The following is a 12901-nucleotide window of genomic DNA, read 5'->3' on the forward strand; positions in this document are numbered from 1 at the left end:
ATTTGTCAAAATTCTGTCGGTTACGACTGTGCAGAAATCGGTAGACGGCTGCAACAACACCTACTAGCTCTGTAGCCGCCATTTTTACTTCCGTAGACAGAGCGCGTTGGATGTCTTCTTTTGTGCATGCGGGCCGCTTTGAGGGCCGTGAACCGTTCACACTAGAGCGCGTTTGCTGTCACATTTTATTTGTCGTGTGAACAACCAGACAAAAAAATCAGAATTGAGCATTAAGACCTGCAGCGTGAACGTAGCCTTAGAGCTCTCTCTCTATTTCCCACTTTACAATATAAAGAGCTGTTGTTGTGATTTTCCACTGTACAGTTAAAATTGAATTGAATTAATAGGCTGTTCTGTTAAAGGATGAAATGAATAATCCCCAAAAAAGAAAAATTATTGCAGTTTAAATGTTAACAATTTGAATTTCAGTTCGAACAACTACAGCAAAACAAAAGGATTTTGAGGTAGCAGATGAATAGCAATGCAAGATATAAATGTCCTCCTCATTTTGCCTTAATGCGTGATGAGGTCTGCTGTCTGATTTGTGTGTGCTGTGAGCAGGATCAGAGTGTAACTGCAGCAGTGCAGTCTCTGTTTCTTTGCCTTGGTGTTATGTTTGATTGAGACATTATTTACCACAGACGGGAGACGTCCTCTCTGTATTTATGAAAAGCAGCCTGCACCCATCAGACGCTCCTCATGACATCAGCGCGTGTGCGTGTGTCACGTGTCATCAGGGCTGATGAACATGTGCAAAGAGCGTGCACCTCTAACAATAGGGTTGTGAGACGCTGTGTGTGGAGCACATACATGCGTGTGTGCCCGCTTGCGTGTACTCATACTGCGTTATTACTGAGATTATTAAATTATGAAGCCTTCGGTGCCGTTGTCATGGCCCCAAGTGCTTTTGGAAATATGAGCTTCTATTTTCGTCTTGGGCCAAACATCCAATTTGAGGAGAGCTCACAAACAATTCATGACTTGTTTAAAAGAGCAACGAGGGGGAAGGATGAATATCCCTGGGAGGTCACGCACTTGACAGATTGAAGTTGACGTCAAGTTTTGTTTTGTGTTTTTTTTTTTTAATCTGCGGTTCTTGATGATGCTGATGATGATGAGGTCGATGTGTAAGGTGACGATGAGTGTGCTTTGTCTGTCATCTGCCTGCAGGAGAACGACTATCTACAGGAGTGCCTTGAAGTGGTGCAGCAAGAGTTCATGATCTTCAACCGAGAGAAGTAAGAGAACAGAAGAGCAGCAGACCGTCTATAACACGGGCTAAAAGCAGAGGTTTCTTTTTTCTATTCAACGCAGCCAGAATGAAATTAGCTACCATTAGTGTCATCCTTTTAGAACGAATGCAAAGGACAGAAACATTCCTGCCACTTGCCTTGTTTGCCCTTTAAACAATCGGATTGATATCCTCAGCTGGAGCTAAATTTAATCTTCTTTCATGTTTCTTTTCTTAGATTGTGAGGCAACATAGGGGTTCATTTGTCTTTGATCTTAAAGCTACCTCTTATTTTTGGGGGGCAGCAATCATATATTTAGAAAACCAACGGCAGTAATTTAGCTAAATTAGTGACACTTTAATTACAGTTAAAACTAGATATTTTGCCCATAAACCCCTGAGACAAGAGGTCGGCACATTTTACTGTTTCTTTTATTAAATTGCATAAAATCCACGCACAAAAGACAAATTGAGACTTTAAAATGATATAGCAGTTTAAGGTAACAAAGCATCTTCGTCCTTGTCCTTGTTTCCCTTGCTAGAATCAACAGTCAGCTTAACAGTTATGTCACAATCATGTCAATCAGGAACCAATGCAGGCACAGGGAGAACATATAAGAGGCTCAGTTGATCAGGAGGACCAAAGCAGGTGCTGTCTTCCTGCTGTAAAGTGTCGGCATTAACCAGTATGCTAGCATTCAGTCCTGTAATAATACATCGTTTCAAATATGTTAAGGTTCTTGTTTTCCAAGGTGCTACTGGTGCTGAGAAACATCTGGGGGGGAAATGCAAAAAAATTACAAATTTCTCACAGCCTGTGCTTGTAGATATTATATCAAACTTAAACGCCTTTACTGTTTAATCATGAAAGTGTCTCCTTTTACATTTTTCCCCATGCAGATGTTTTTGCATGCTCATTTCATAAGATTCATGTAGGAAACGGACAAAAAGTAGAGTCTTACACAATGTCTGACTTGTGAAAATAAACAGTCGTGTGAAAAAAGTTCCAAAGGACTCTTTGCAGTCCTATAAAAAGCTCAGTACATTGTTCCCTCGTTTATCGCTGGAGTTAAGTTAAAAAAAAAAAACCTGTGATAGGTGAAAGCTTTATTTTTTACAATTATTACAGATTTTTTTAAAGACTGTAAAACCCCTCACTACACACTTTATACACTTTTCTCAGACGGGTAACTCAGATGGTAACGTCTACCTTCCTTTAACATGTCCACAAGTCCAAGTTTTTGTGCTATGGTTAGCATCTTCCTTACTTTGATGGTGCAAAGGGTTTCGTCGGCATTGTTGTATTTGTTGGGGAGAAAACTTACAAACATACAGTACAGCACTTCACAGTCACACTGCTAGCAATAGAAGATTTATGTAAATTTGACAAGCTGAACGCATTCTGTACTGTACAGGAGATACGGCACGAGATTGATTGACAATGGTCTACAGCCAATCAGGACGCAGAACACAATGTGCTTTAAAAAAAAAAGCATGCAAAATTGCACCAAAAAAATGTGCAAAAGAGCGACGCCGCGGAAGATGAACCGCGTTATAGCGAGGGACCACTGTACACCCTTACTGCTTCCATAGGAATTAAGAGTATAAGTAGCTGCTGCACTTGATTAATTAGGCATCAGCAAGTATGGACGCCTGTCTTTAGGTCTGGAGCATTCACGTATGTGACAATGCCGCAATCGTTCAAGGAGTCTTGCATGCAATGCTCAACGAAACTGCAAAACACCTGCATCTCAGACTGTACAGGCAACAGTTAGTGTTAAATGTTACATTTCATGACAGTACGATTAGAAAACGAGGGAGCAGGGATGGTTTGTTAAAAAGGGTTGCCAGGAAAAAGCTTCATTTCACTGGATGCAGAGGTTTGCTTTGGAAAGTTACATCTGAACACACTACAAGACTTCTGTAATCATGTCTTTTAAACATAGAAGACTAAAATGGAGATGTTTGGCTGTAATGGATAGTGCCATGTTTGGCCTAACCCAAACCAGCTCATCAGCTCAAACTCCTTATAACAACGGCCAAGCACGGAGGTGGAGGGGTGTTGATTTGAGTTTGGTTTTTGGAGGTTTTTTGCAACCATGGGACCTGGATACCTCACAGTCCATGATCTGCTCTGTAAAACAAAGTATTCTAGAGTCAAATGAGACCATCGTGTCAGCTAAAGCGTGGCAGAAACTGGGTCATGCAACATGACAACGGTGCTAAGTGCATCATCAAATTTACAACAGAATGGCTAAAAAAGAAAGGAATCAAGGTGTTACTATGGCCCAGACCTCAAACCAACTAAAATGCTTTGGCAGGATCTTAAGAGAGCTGTGCATAAGCAAACAAGGAAGAAAATAAGGTTAGATTGATAGGTAAACAATTAGCTCGATATTAAAACCCATAAAAACCTCCCAAATATATCAATAACAACAACAATATGGATCAAGTGCAATATCTTGTATGATCAAAATGCTGAGGATGCCACTTTCATACGATAGTATAAGGAATGTACCTTGTATGAGTCACATTATACATAAATATTTACTACATTTCTTTTCTGTATGGGCGACTTCATTTATTTTTTCCACCTTTTTCCCCTCCGTTGTGTTTGTTACGTTGCAGATACAGCACACAATCAAACATTTCTGACTGTGCATACTGATTGTTTGACTAATCTGGAGGTTTGTTTAAGACCCGTCTGATTGTTTTGACTGCTCCAGTTTCTCCTGCTGTCAGACGTTGCTGCAGCGATATCAGTGTATTTTCCCCCCTACGTGTCCACACGCACTTTCAAAACTAAGGCGGCACAATAACAATTCATGATGATAGTCAGATCTATAAAAATAAATCTGCACTTCAAAGGTTTGCAGTCATAATGATGAGTTTAAAAAAAACTGTCACCTTATACCACGACTGCTTTGGTGAATGTGGGGCTGGCACTGGAAATGCTCGTAAGATTGCAGTGGGAACAAGTTAAGGGCTGCCATATGTGAACAGGTACAGCAAATGCTAATTTAATCCTCCAAGAGCATGCAGAGTTACTGGTATAGGAAGAAAAGCATTACATATTACTCCAGACCTTTACGACAGCCAAGCTTCTGTAATGAAATGGCTCGGTTATGTAAATCAGACATGACAGGAGGCTTTTTAAGAGTGTAGCTAAATATAATGCATCTAATGTTTTCTTTACATCTGCAGAATACACACTGCACAACATAAATGACTACTTTAGAGTCCATTTATCATAGAATGTATCTTTGTATATAAAGTGAGCAACATTGGTTCAGTGCTGCTCTAAATTATTGCCTCATTTATTATTGACCAGGTCCTGCCGCTGCAATGTTACTGCAGTCCTCCTCTGTGGCAAATGTCTTATTATATCCTATTGGTCTGATTAATGGCATGTTACTTCTATTTATAATAGAGGGCATAATGTCTAGAATTATGTGCAGTGATGTGCATTATATAGTAAAGTCTAAAGGCCTCTTGACTATTTTTCTGAGGATTTTATAGCGCAAAAGTTTGGAAAAATAATTTAATTACACAACATGGGGGCATATCTCGGCTGCCATCATAAATGTGGTGATTTAGTTTTATTTATATAGAGCCAGTTCACAGTTAGTTTATCTTGAATGGGTTTGTGTAGTGAGATAATAATATTAAAGACAGACTCAAACTATAAGATGTATCCCCTCTGAGCAGGTACTTGGTGACTGCGGGGAGGAAGAACTACCTTAGAACAGGAAGAGACGTCCAGGTTAGAGGCAGCCACCTGTAGCAGGCGATTGGAGAGTGAAGGGAAGGAGAAGAACGAAAAGAAGTGCACCTGGCAAACATGCACACACATTCATGAGTCACTGTGTTCCTCAGGTTGAAAAAGCGTCAGGAGGAGGGTCAATCAGAGGCCGGGAATTATGACGCTAGCGGCGACGGGGACGGAGAGGCAGAAAGCGGAGCCGCCGATGAGGACGCGAACGAGCCAGAACCAGGACCGGAAGCTGATCCCGAGCAGGCTCCCGAGTCTGCCTCCAAACTGAGCATGTGCGGCTCAGTGTGTTCCTCCCCCGGCAGCTGCTAGCGCCACATCGCCTCACAGTGACGATGGCAGCTCTCTCTGGCGGCTGCGGTGTTTGTGCCATGCCAACAGATACCTTCTCACCTCTCTCTCATGTCGTAGCCTACAGCGGAGGAAAATGACAGCGGGGCAACTTGGCGCACAGCAGCAGCTCCCATAACGGTTCCCCTCATTTACACCCCCCACCCCCCATAGCATCTTTTTGGTAAGGCATGAATGAAGCGGGATCCCAGAGAGTCCCTGCCTATTGTACCTTCCGCCCTAGAGTAAGCTCCAACTTCTATGCAATGTTACAGTATAGCATGACAAAATAATAAGGTATCACTTACTAGGAGGTGTCGTTCCATAAGCAGAGAGCCACACGAGCATGATGACATCCCGAGCAATAGCAGTCTACGGCTTTTTGAATAAGGTTAGTGGTTTTGGTGGAGGTGCCTCCCTTTATTATCCCTGTTCCAGATCCGATGGGGGACGACTGAATTATTCAGCACACGAAGGCACTCGGTTTATTTTATTGCCTGTGTCTTCAGTTCACTCTTCCCCCCCCTTTCATGTGATGTGTGCCCTAATTTGGAACATTTTTTTCCTCCTGGAGCGCCTTCCTCTTGTTGCAACACCTTCCTGTGATACATTTCCAGTAAGTGTTGATGGCTGTCTGCAGTCAGCAAAGACAGTGTGACTGGTTTCATGTTGTAAACCTGTTTAAAGTTGTGCCTGTCGATGATGATCGGTATTTGTTAATCACACCGTAGCCATGGATGCGTTATAGGGCAGATTTTCCTCTTTTAAGTCTTAACCAGCTAGCTGTTTTTTCTTTTTTCCCCTTCAGGCCTTTTTAGGAGGAGAAGGTACTGAAGTTAAAATCAGTCCAGCAATCAGAATGAAAAGTTGTGCTTGTCACTGTGTCCAAAATGCTTACGAAGATTTAGTATTTTAGCCCTGCACCAAGCTCTGACCCAAAGAGGGTTCTGAAACTCAGCTCACTGCCAACATTGGCATCCTTTACACATCTATAAGAAAGCTCTGTTCGCTTTACTAGACTTCATCATCTTGTTAAGTGCTTAGTTTAGAATAAAGATCATGTCCCTGTAGAGGTTTGTTTGGGGTAGCTGTGCCCTGTCGGTACATCAAACTGCACAGATGAGCTACTCTTTGATTGTCGTAGTGAGAGTGGTACATTTTAGGGTGGCGCCGTTAATCTCAGTCTGAGAATATGTAGCAAAAGACCACCTTAAAAACCCGAAGGCCTAACAAATTGAAAAACCGTGTAAATAGCATACAGTGTAGGTAATTAAACTGACCACAGTTTTATGTGGGACTGCTAACTCGACGTGTAAACTTAAGGAAGAGCTGTGTGAAGCTTCACACCACTTCATCCCGCTCTTCTTTCCAAGTGTGCAGGCACAACTTGTAGGCAATATATGCCAAAGCTTTTCTACCATTTGCAACCATTTCTAAGGAACTTTGAGTGTGTGAATGTATGTCTCTTTATCCCTCTGATAACATAAAGTCAGTTATTTCTGCAAGTGAAGACATCGTAATTTATACAATCATAACGTGCTGATGTGCAAACTGTCTATTTCAGGTAATGCATCTTGGGAAATACACCTGTTTGCTGTCTTGATGCAGCATTTCCACCAGTAAAGCTGTTTACCCCGGCAGCTTTGACTGACCTTTGGGGGTTGGAGCCACAATTTAATGTTGCACTCAGTTAATTTTGTGCCATTGCCTGCTGTAATGTTAATTGTGAGGTGCAGACAGAACAGTGTTGGCCTTAGTGCATCTCTGCACTCCCACTCTGCTCGGTCAACGAATGGTCTAGCCTCCACAGTGTAATTAGAGGACATGAGTGAAATATCACATGAACAGGTAAAACAATATTAGCTACAATATTTGCTTCACTCTTTATTTACTTTTGCCTAAACAGCCAACAGAAACAGTTAATGCCCAGCTATTAACCAACTTGATGACTGAAGCTTTTGTATTTTAAAAAAAATTTGTTCTTGTGGCCAACAGGGGGATTAATTTAGGCCCAGTGGCTTTCCGGGGAAGATCGATACTCATGTCTTTGTTTTAAATAAAGAGCTAGAGTCAGGTAGTGATTAGCCTAGCTTAACATAAAGAGTAGCCACAGGGCAAAACACCTTACCAAAACCTGTAAAAGCTTAGAAGTTAACATTTGTCTTGTGTGATTAATTCTTATATAAATATTAATGTAGTGTTAATGTGCTCTGCTGGTTAAACAGCTAGATGTAGTGAATGAGTGGTCCTTAAAGGATGGATAAAACGTTCAACATGTAGCTACACCACTAACTGGGCTGCTGAACCACCAATGGTTTGATTTCGGGCTGATGGTCATGTGACAGGCAAGAGTTGGGATTTTGCTGGCAGGGCAGCTCTAGCTTTGTAACGTCTTTCTGTTTTTAAAGCTACAAATAAGAATTTGATAAATTCTGTGTTAATGTTCTTTCAGTGTTATAATGTGAGAGTTGCCTAGTAACAGATTGTTCTAACATAATTATGAAAAAAAGCCAAACTCTGATACATTTTATTCAAGTAATGTCACTTGATAGTAAAGTGTTACCAGTTGACATGTTTCAAATGGAAACTTGAATATCAATCTAACATGAAATATAAAGCACACAGAGCTCCGTATAGTCTACTGTAATAATACATAGCTTATTAATTCAGGTGTGGGCTTCTTCACTATTAGTCTCATATGACAGATCGATGTGTTAGCCTAGCTCACAATGAATATTTTTTCTAGGAGCTGAGTCGTTTTACTCACATGCAGTTTCGCACATGCAGGGTTGAAAAATATTTACAGTGTTCACAGTAACTCTGATATGATGTGAACATAGCATTAACCTCTATCAAAAGAGACAAAAGACAGTATCATATTTGGCTTATGACATGTTAGCTAGCTTGCTAACATTCGACGCTAGGATACGGAGACTTGTGATTACAGCTTCTTCACACCAGCCTTTTTAATATGAAATACCAGGTAAACATGTTCTACAAATGACATTAATGAACGTTCTGTTATTTTAACTTTGAAAAGCTTTAATTAATGTGATAAGTTGACCTATGTTTATTTAGCATTTTATGTCAAAATGGCTGCTGTGTAGTCACCATAGCTAATTTTAAGCTAACCTAATAGCTGATACTTTCAAAACGCAGGCTGACTGCTTGATAAAGTTTTTTGTTTTTTTTTATAAAATGGATCTATTATTAAGCGCTTGTTGAATTTTTAAACCTCCAATAAAACTCAGACAAGTAGGAAGTTGATAAAATGACGTAACTTCCACTGTTAAGCTAGGCTAACAGTTCCCCAGCTCTAGCTGTACAGTTGACGCTCAAACGTGACAGATGCTTTGACCTTGTTCCCAAAGGGAAAGCAAATAGGTGTGTTTCCCAAAAGTAAGCTGTTTCTTTAAAACACTACATTATGATTAGATTAAGAAGCTTTCTTAAAGAGACATGAAATGTTATCTTCCAAGTCTGCCAAAACGTGTGAGAAATTGAATAGTCTTGAGCCCTGTGCTTTTATTTTTGCATGTACCTTTACAGTATAAGCCTGTTTTTTGCCAAAGCCTGGAGCTTGAGCCCTACCGGCTGATTTGTGCATGCACAAGCTTTTGGTAATAGCATACCTCGACGCTCACCTGATTATCGACACAGTCCAAAATCAGAGTATAACCGGCCTGCGTGACTGTTTACTTTAAGCTGTACAAATTGTATAATCCCAGTGTTACATGGACGGCATGATATTTTAGATGATATGCAGTACCTTTTTGACATACTGTAGGTTGTCTTAATGCTTTGTTCCAAGTATACAGGCTCGTACCCTCATGGTGAGTGGAATGAGGTCAGCAGCTGTGTGTCTGTTGTGGATTAAGTGTTGCATTGTTGTCTCTGCAGCAGAAGATGAAGATTTGAAACTGGGGCATGTTTTCACTTCACCTCAATACAGAAATTGCTGCATTAAAAAAGAAAAAGAAAAAAAAACAAAACAAAACTGATTGTCTCCATTTGTGGTTATTTCTCAGACTCTGTCGGCACAGCATCAGACTCACCGTAGGCCTGAGGAGTGTGTGGAACAATGTGTTAATTATGTAAATGGAAAATATTTGATTTTAACAGTTAATTTAGGCATAACTTTTCTCAAAGTTACACCAAACTAATCTAGGCTTTCGTTCCTTGATATCAGTGATCATTCCTACTTGGATCGTGCTTGCAAACCCTCCCGACATATTTCTTCATGTATTAATGTTCTGTGTTTTAAAACAAGCCATCATGCTATATAGTTTGACCAGCAGCAGCATGTCTCAACCATTTTCTCACCGACTCTTTTGAGATTCTGTAGGTGTCTTAAGTCTGTGGTTACAGTTTGAAACTCAGTGCCCCGTCGAGAAAAGAAATCAAGAAGAAAAATGTGATCCATGCCACTCGTTTCCTCCCTTATGATCCTACTTTGCATAATGTTCTTGTGCTGCAGGATTTTTACAGGGAATCGGTAAAAGGCCTTGTTGCTGAAACGGAAACTGCTCCGTGTGTTCAGAAAACATGCTGCTTCAATCGCTTTGATAATGAAAATAAATCTCCTTCCAGTAATTTGGCGTGTGTGTCATTTTTACCCAAATGCAGCTTTAATGGCAAAGTTTGTTTGCAGACAGTAGGGGGCAGTGAAGAGCAGGGGCATGTACTGGGTGAACAGAGGCGTCCCTGGTGAACTGATCTCTAAATAGCAGCGTACAGTGAAGAGGAATCTAGGACTGACTAGAATAGAGACAAGGCTGTCACAGGATTTGTAAGTATACATAATGCAGAGGCTTGGCTTTGTTCAAAACAATTCCTCTTTTTTTTTTCTTTTTTTTTTTGTATGATACAAACTTCATATGGAAAAATATAGAATAAATGCATAGACAGTTTCTCTTTAACAAGAAAATTCAAAGTCCACCCTATATGGATGTCTGCTTGGCTCAGGACTGGCTTCTCTCCACTGGATCTTCAAGGATGTCCACAGCCGTCTTTCCCACATTGTCCATCAGGTGGCGCCACTTTGGGGCCTCAATGGCATCCAGAAGAGCAGCCAGCTCAACCTCCAACTTTTCAACTGTGTCCTCCACTTGCTGCAGGAAGCGTGAGACATGCGTGGTTGACAAGTAAATAATACATTAATAAGTTGTAGTATGAATAATAGAATCATCACTGATGAATAATGAATCTGAATGAATAAAACAGTTTCCCAAAACAGCTGGTAACGCAAGGTAAGGTCTGAGTAGGACTGGGGTTTGCTGGATGAGATGATGTAGAGATCTGGAGTAGATCACTAGTGTATTAATAATGTTATGAAAAAGGAAATGTTGAAGAATATTGGGCATTCATTCTGTCAAAACCAAGGAGGGAGGGACTTCCAAACCCTGATGGTTTCAAACCACTGAGGCCTAAATGTGAGGTTAGATTAGAAACTACACCTTCTCCACTACATCCAGGCGGTGGTGAAGATTCGTGTGCTCCTGACAGGCGCTTGAACGCACCGCTCGAGGCAGAAGGTGGGGCTCAGGACCTGAAAACACATTAGATGTATACTCAGTGTTACAGATGCACAGTATAAGCAAACAAGATATAATAATGAATCATGAAAGGTACTTAATAATATGCTGTTTTTAACACCGTATGAGAGACGAGAATAAGGAGATGAATTTATTCCTGTGAGCTTAACAAAACTTTAGTCACACACTACAGGAACTAGCCAGCTGATTAGGAGAGCTGAACTAAAAGACGGATCACTCATCTGTTTTACATCAGCTCAGAGTTGTGTAATCCTAGGCTCACTGTGTTCACGCAGGATTGGAGGTAAATTAGAACAATGCAACTGCATGCAAAGATAATGCAAAAGCAGGCATGTTTTTACGGGACATGCAGCTGCTGGTCACAGTTTAATTATGCACGGGAAGCACATCATTTAAACATGGCAGTGTCTTAGCAGTGCATAGCCATAAGATGTGAAATCTGCCATTTACCTACAACTCTGGGCTTAATGGGGCTGTTATCCCCCCAAAGCATTTACAGCAAATACATTTAAAAAATAGAGCAAGCCTCAAATAATAACCACATGGGTGTGGTTCAAACTGAATATTCTTGCCAACATACTGTAGCTTTACGAAGAATAATGTACAAACTCTTGCCTCTTGTTTCTAACATCATTGTAACCACTAAATAAGAAATAAATGCACTTCCTGTCAACATTGCTCATATCTATGAGTCCAAAGTGTTTTTTATACACAATATTTGGCAACCTAAAACCCTTTGTTGGCAAACCGTGTGGAGTTTACCACATCATGGGAAATGTTAACAGTCTGATGAAAATCTTGATGGGTCTTGATAATCATTCAGAAATAAAACAAAATCCAATTAAATCCAGTTCGTTCCTGCTTTATGAGATAATAGCCGTACTTGACGGGTGGGAAAACAACAGAGTTCGTATCTTGTGGCCATGCATTACTAAGATGTTGCCACAGTGCCTTATTAACTTGTGGTCAGGACTTCATTATCACATTCTCATGTATTACTGACTCGTGGTGAAGCAAAATTTTGTGGCTACCCACTAATATTTTTTTTCCATCCATGCTACCAAAAAGGCTCTGGATTTGTTAGCTTGAGTGGCAGCTCGGGGCTTTGTCAAACTGTTTCAAAAACCGAGAGAGAAGAGGAGTTAAAAGACAACAAGACTGGAGGGAAATATGAGAAGAAGAAGAGTTCATGGTGAGGTGAATTAGTCTAAGGACAAAAAACACTCCCAAACTGGCGTCTGTGCTAGCTAGCTTGCATCTATCATCATCTCTACATTTGTCTCACTGAGTGTTTGAGGATGAAAATGTATTTCCTGCTCTGTCTGAGAGGTTTTAGAGGAGCTTGTGGCTGATTTTGTTCCCTTCAGACAAAGCCAGTTTCATTATTTCTTATGTTTTCCACTATTTCTGTCAAGCTAAGCTGAACAATTGACTGTAGTTTGAAGTTTTCTTACTACAATGATCGTACCATATGAATGTATATGCATCTACAGTCACGAAAGTCAACAGTTTTGTTTGACTAAACACTTAAAAACATGGTGACCAATTAGAACTGAAGTCCTTATATATCATAGACATACAGCGTAACAAACGATAATAATTCTTTCTAGCCAAGCTGAAGACAAACAGGACTTAAACCCTACGCCAAGTACTCCTAAAACTATGTGAAACCGTTCGTTTTTAATTTTTTGTGTTGTCTCTGTGCCGTTAACATTCATATTATAGAGAATATTAATATATTTCAAATATAAATGAATTATTCTGAAGGTTAAATAATCAGCCTGCAGATAAAACCTTCAGATTGCCTGCAAACATGTGAATCCAGTAAGATACCATGTGTACTATAAATGCGATTTTAAGTTATTGATGGGTGCTGTGTCCCTAAGCCCCTTGAATGTGTCTTTTAAATCTATATGTTAAATGCGTGCAGCGTTTGGCCATGCAAACACAACGGTACTCCATGTAAACAAGCTCAAGAATTACACGTTGGGTTTAGTTTGTCTTTAAAACTGA

General features: G+C 40.3%; 2 protein-coding genes across 3 annotated transcripts in view; one reads left to right on the forward strand and one right to left on the reverse strand.

Moving 5' to 3' along the window:
- Window positions 1-9332, forward strand: part of stk32c (serine/threonine kinase 32C) — a 102938-nt gene extending 93606 nt beyond the window's left edge. For both annotated transcript variants that reach the window (XM_005735117.1, XM_005735118.2), the window contains exons 12-13: window positions 1171-1238; window positions 5108-9332. In XM_005735117.1, coding sequence (XP_005735174.1) covers window positions 1171-1238; window positions 5108-5315 — 276 coding nt within the window. In that variant the 3' untranslated portion in view covers window positions 5316-9332. The remainder of the gene's footprint in view (window positions 1-1170; window positions 1239-5107) is intronic.
- A 607-nt stretch (window positions 9333-9939) lies between these two features.
- LOC102210339 (placenta associated 9) overlaps window positions 9940-12901 on the reverse strand; it is a 7492-nt gene continuing 4530 nt past the window's right edge. Inside the window, exons 2-3 of the mRNA XM_005735120.1 lie at window positions 10790-10881; window positions 9940-10444 (exon numbers count right to left, since the gene is read on the reverse strand). Coding sequence (XP_005735177.1) covers window positions 10295-10444; window positions 10790-10881 — 242 coding nt within the window. The 3' untranslated portion in view covers window positions 9940-10294. The remainder of the gene's footprint in view (window positions 10445-10789; window positions 10882-12901) is intronic.

Source organism: Pundamilia nyererei, unplaced genomic scaffold (genome assembly GCF_000239375.1).
Source record: "Pundamilia nyererei isolate P.nyererei 1_Seehausen unplaced genomic scaffold, PunNye1.0 scaffold00062, whole genome shotgun sequence".
Classification (NCBI taxonomy): Eukaryota; Metazoa; Chordata; class Actinopteri; order Cichliformes; family Cichlidae; genus Pundamilia; species Pundamilia nyererei.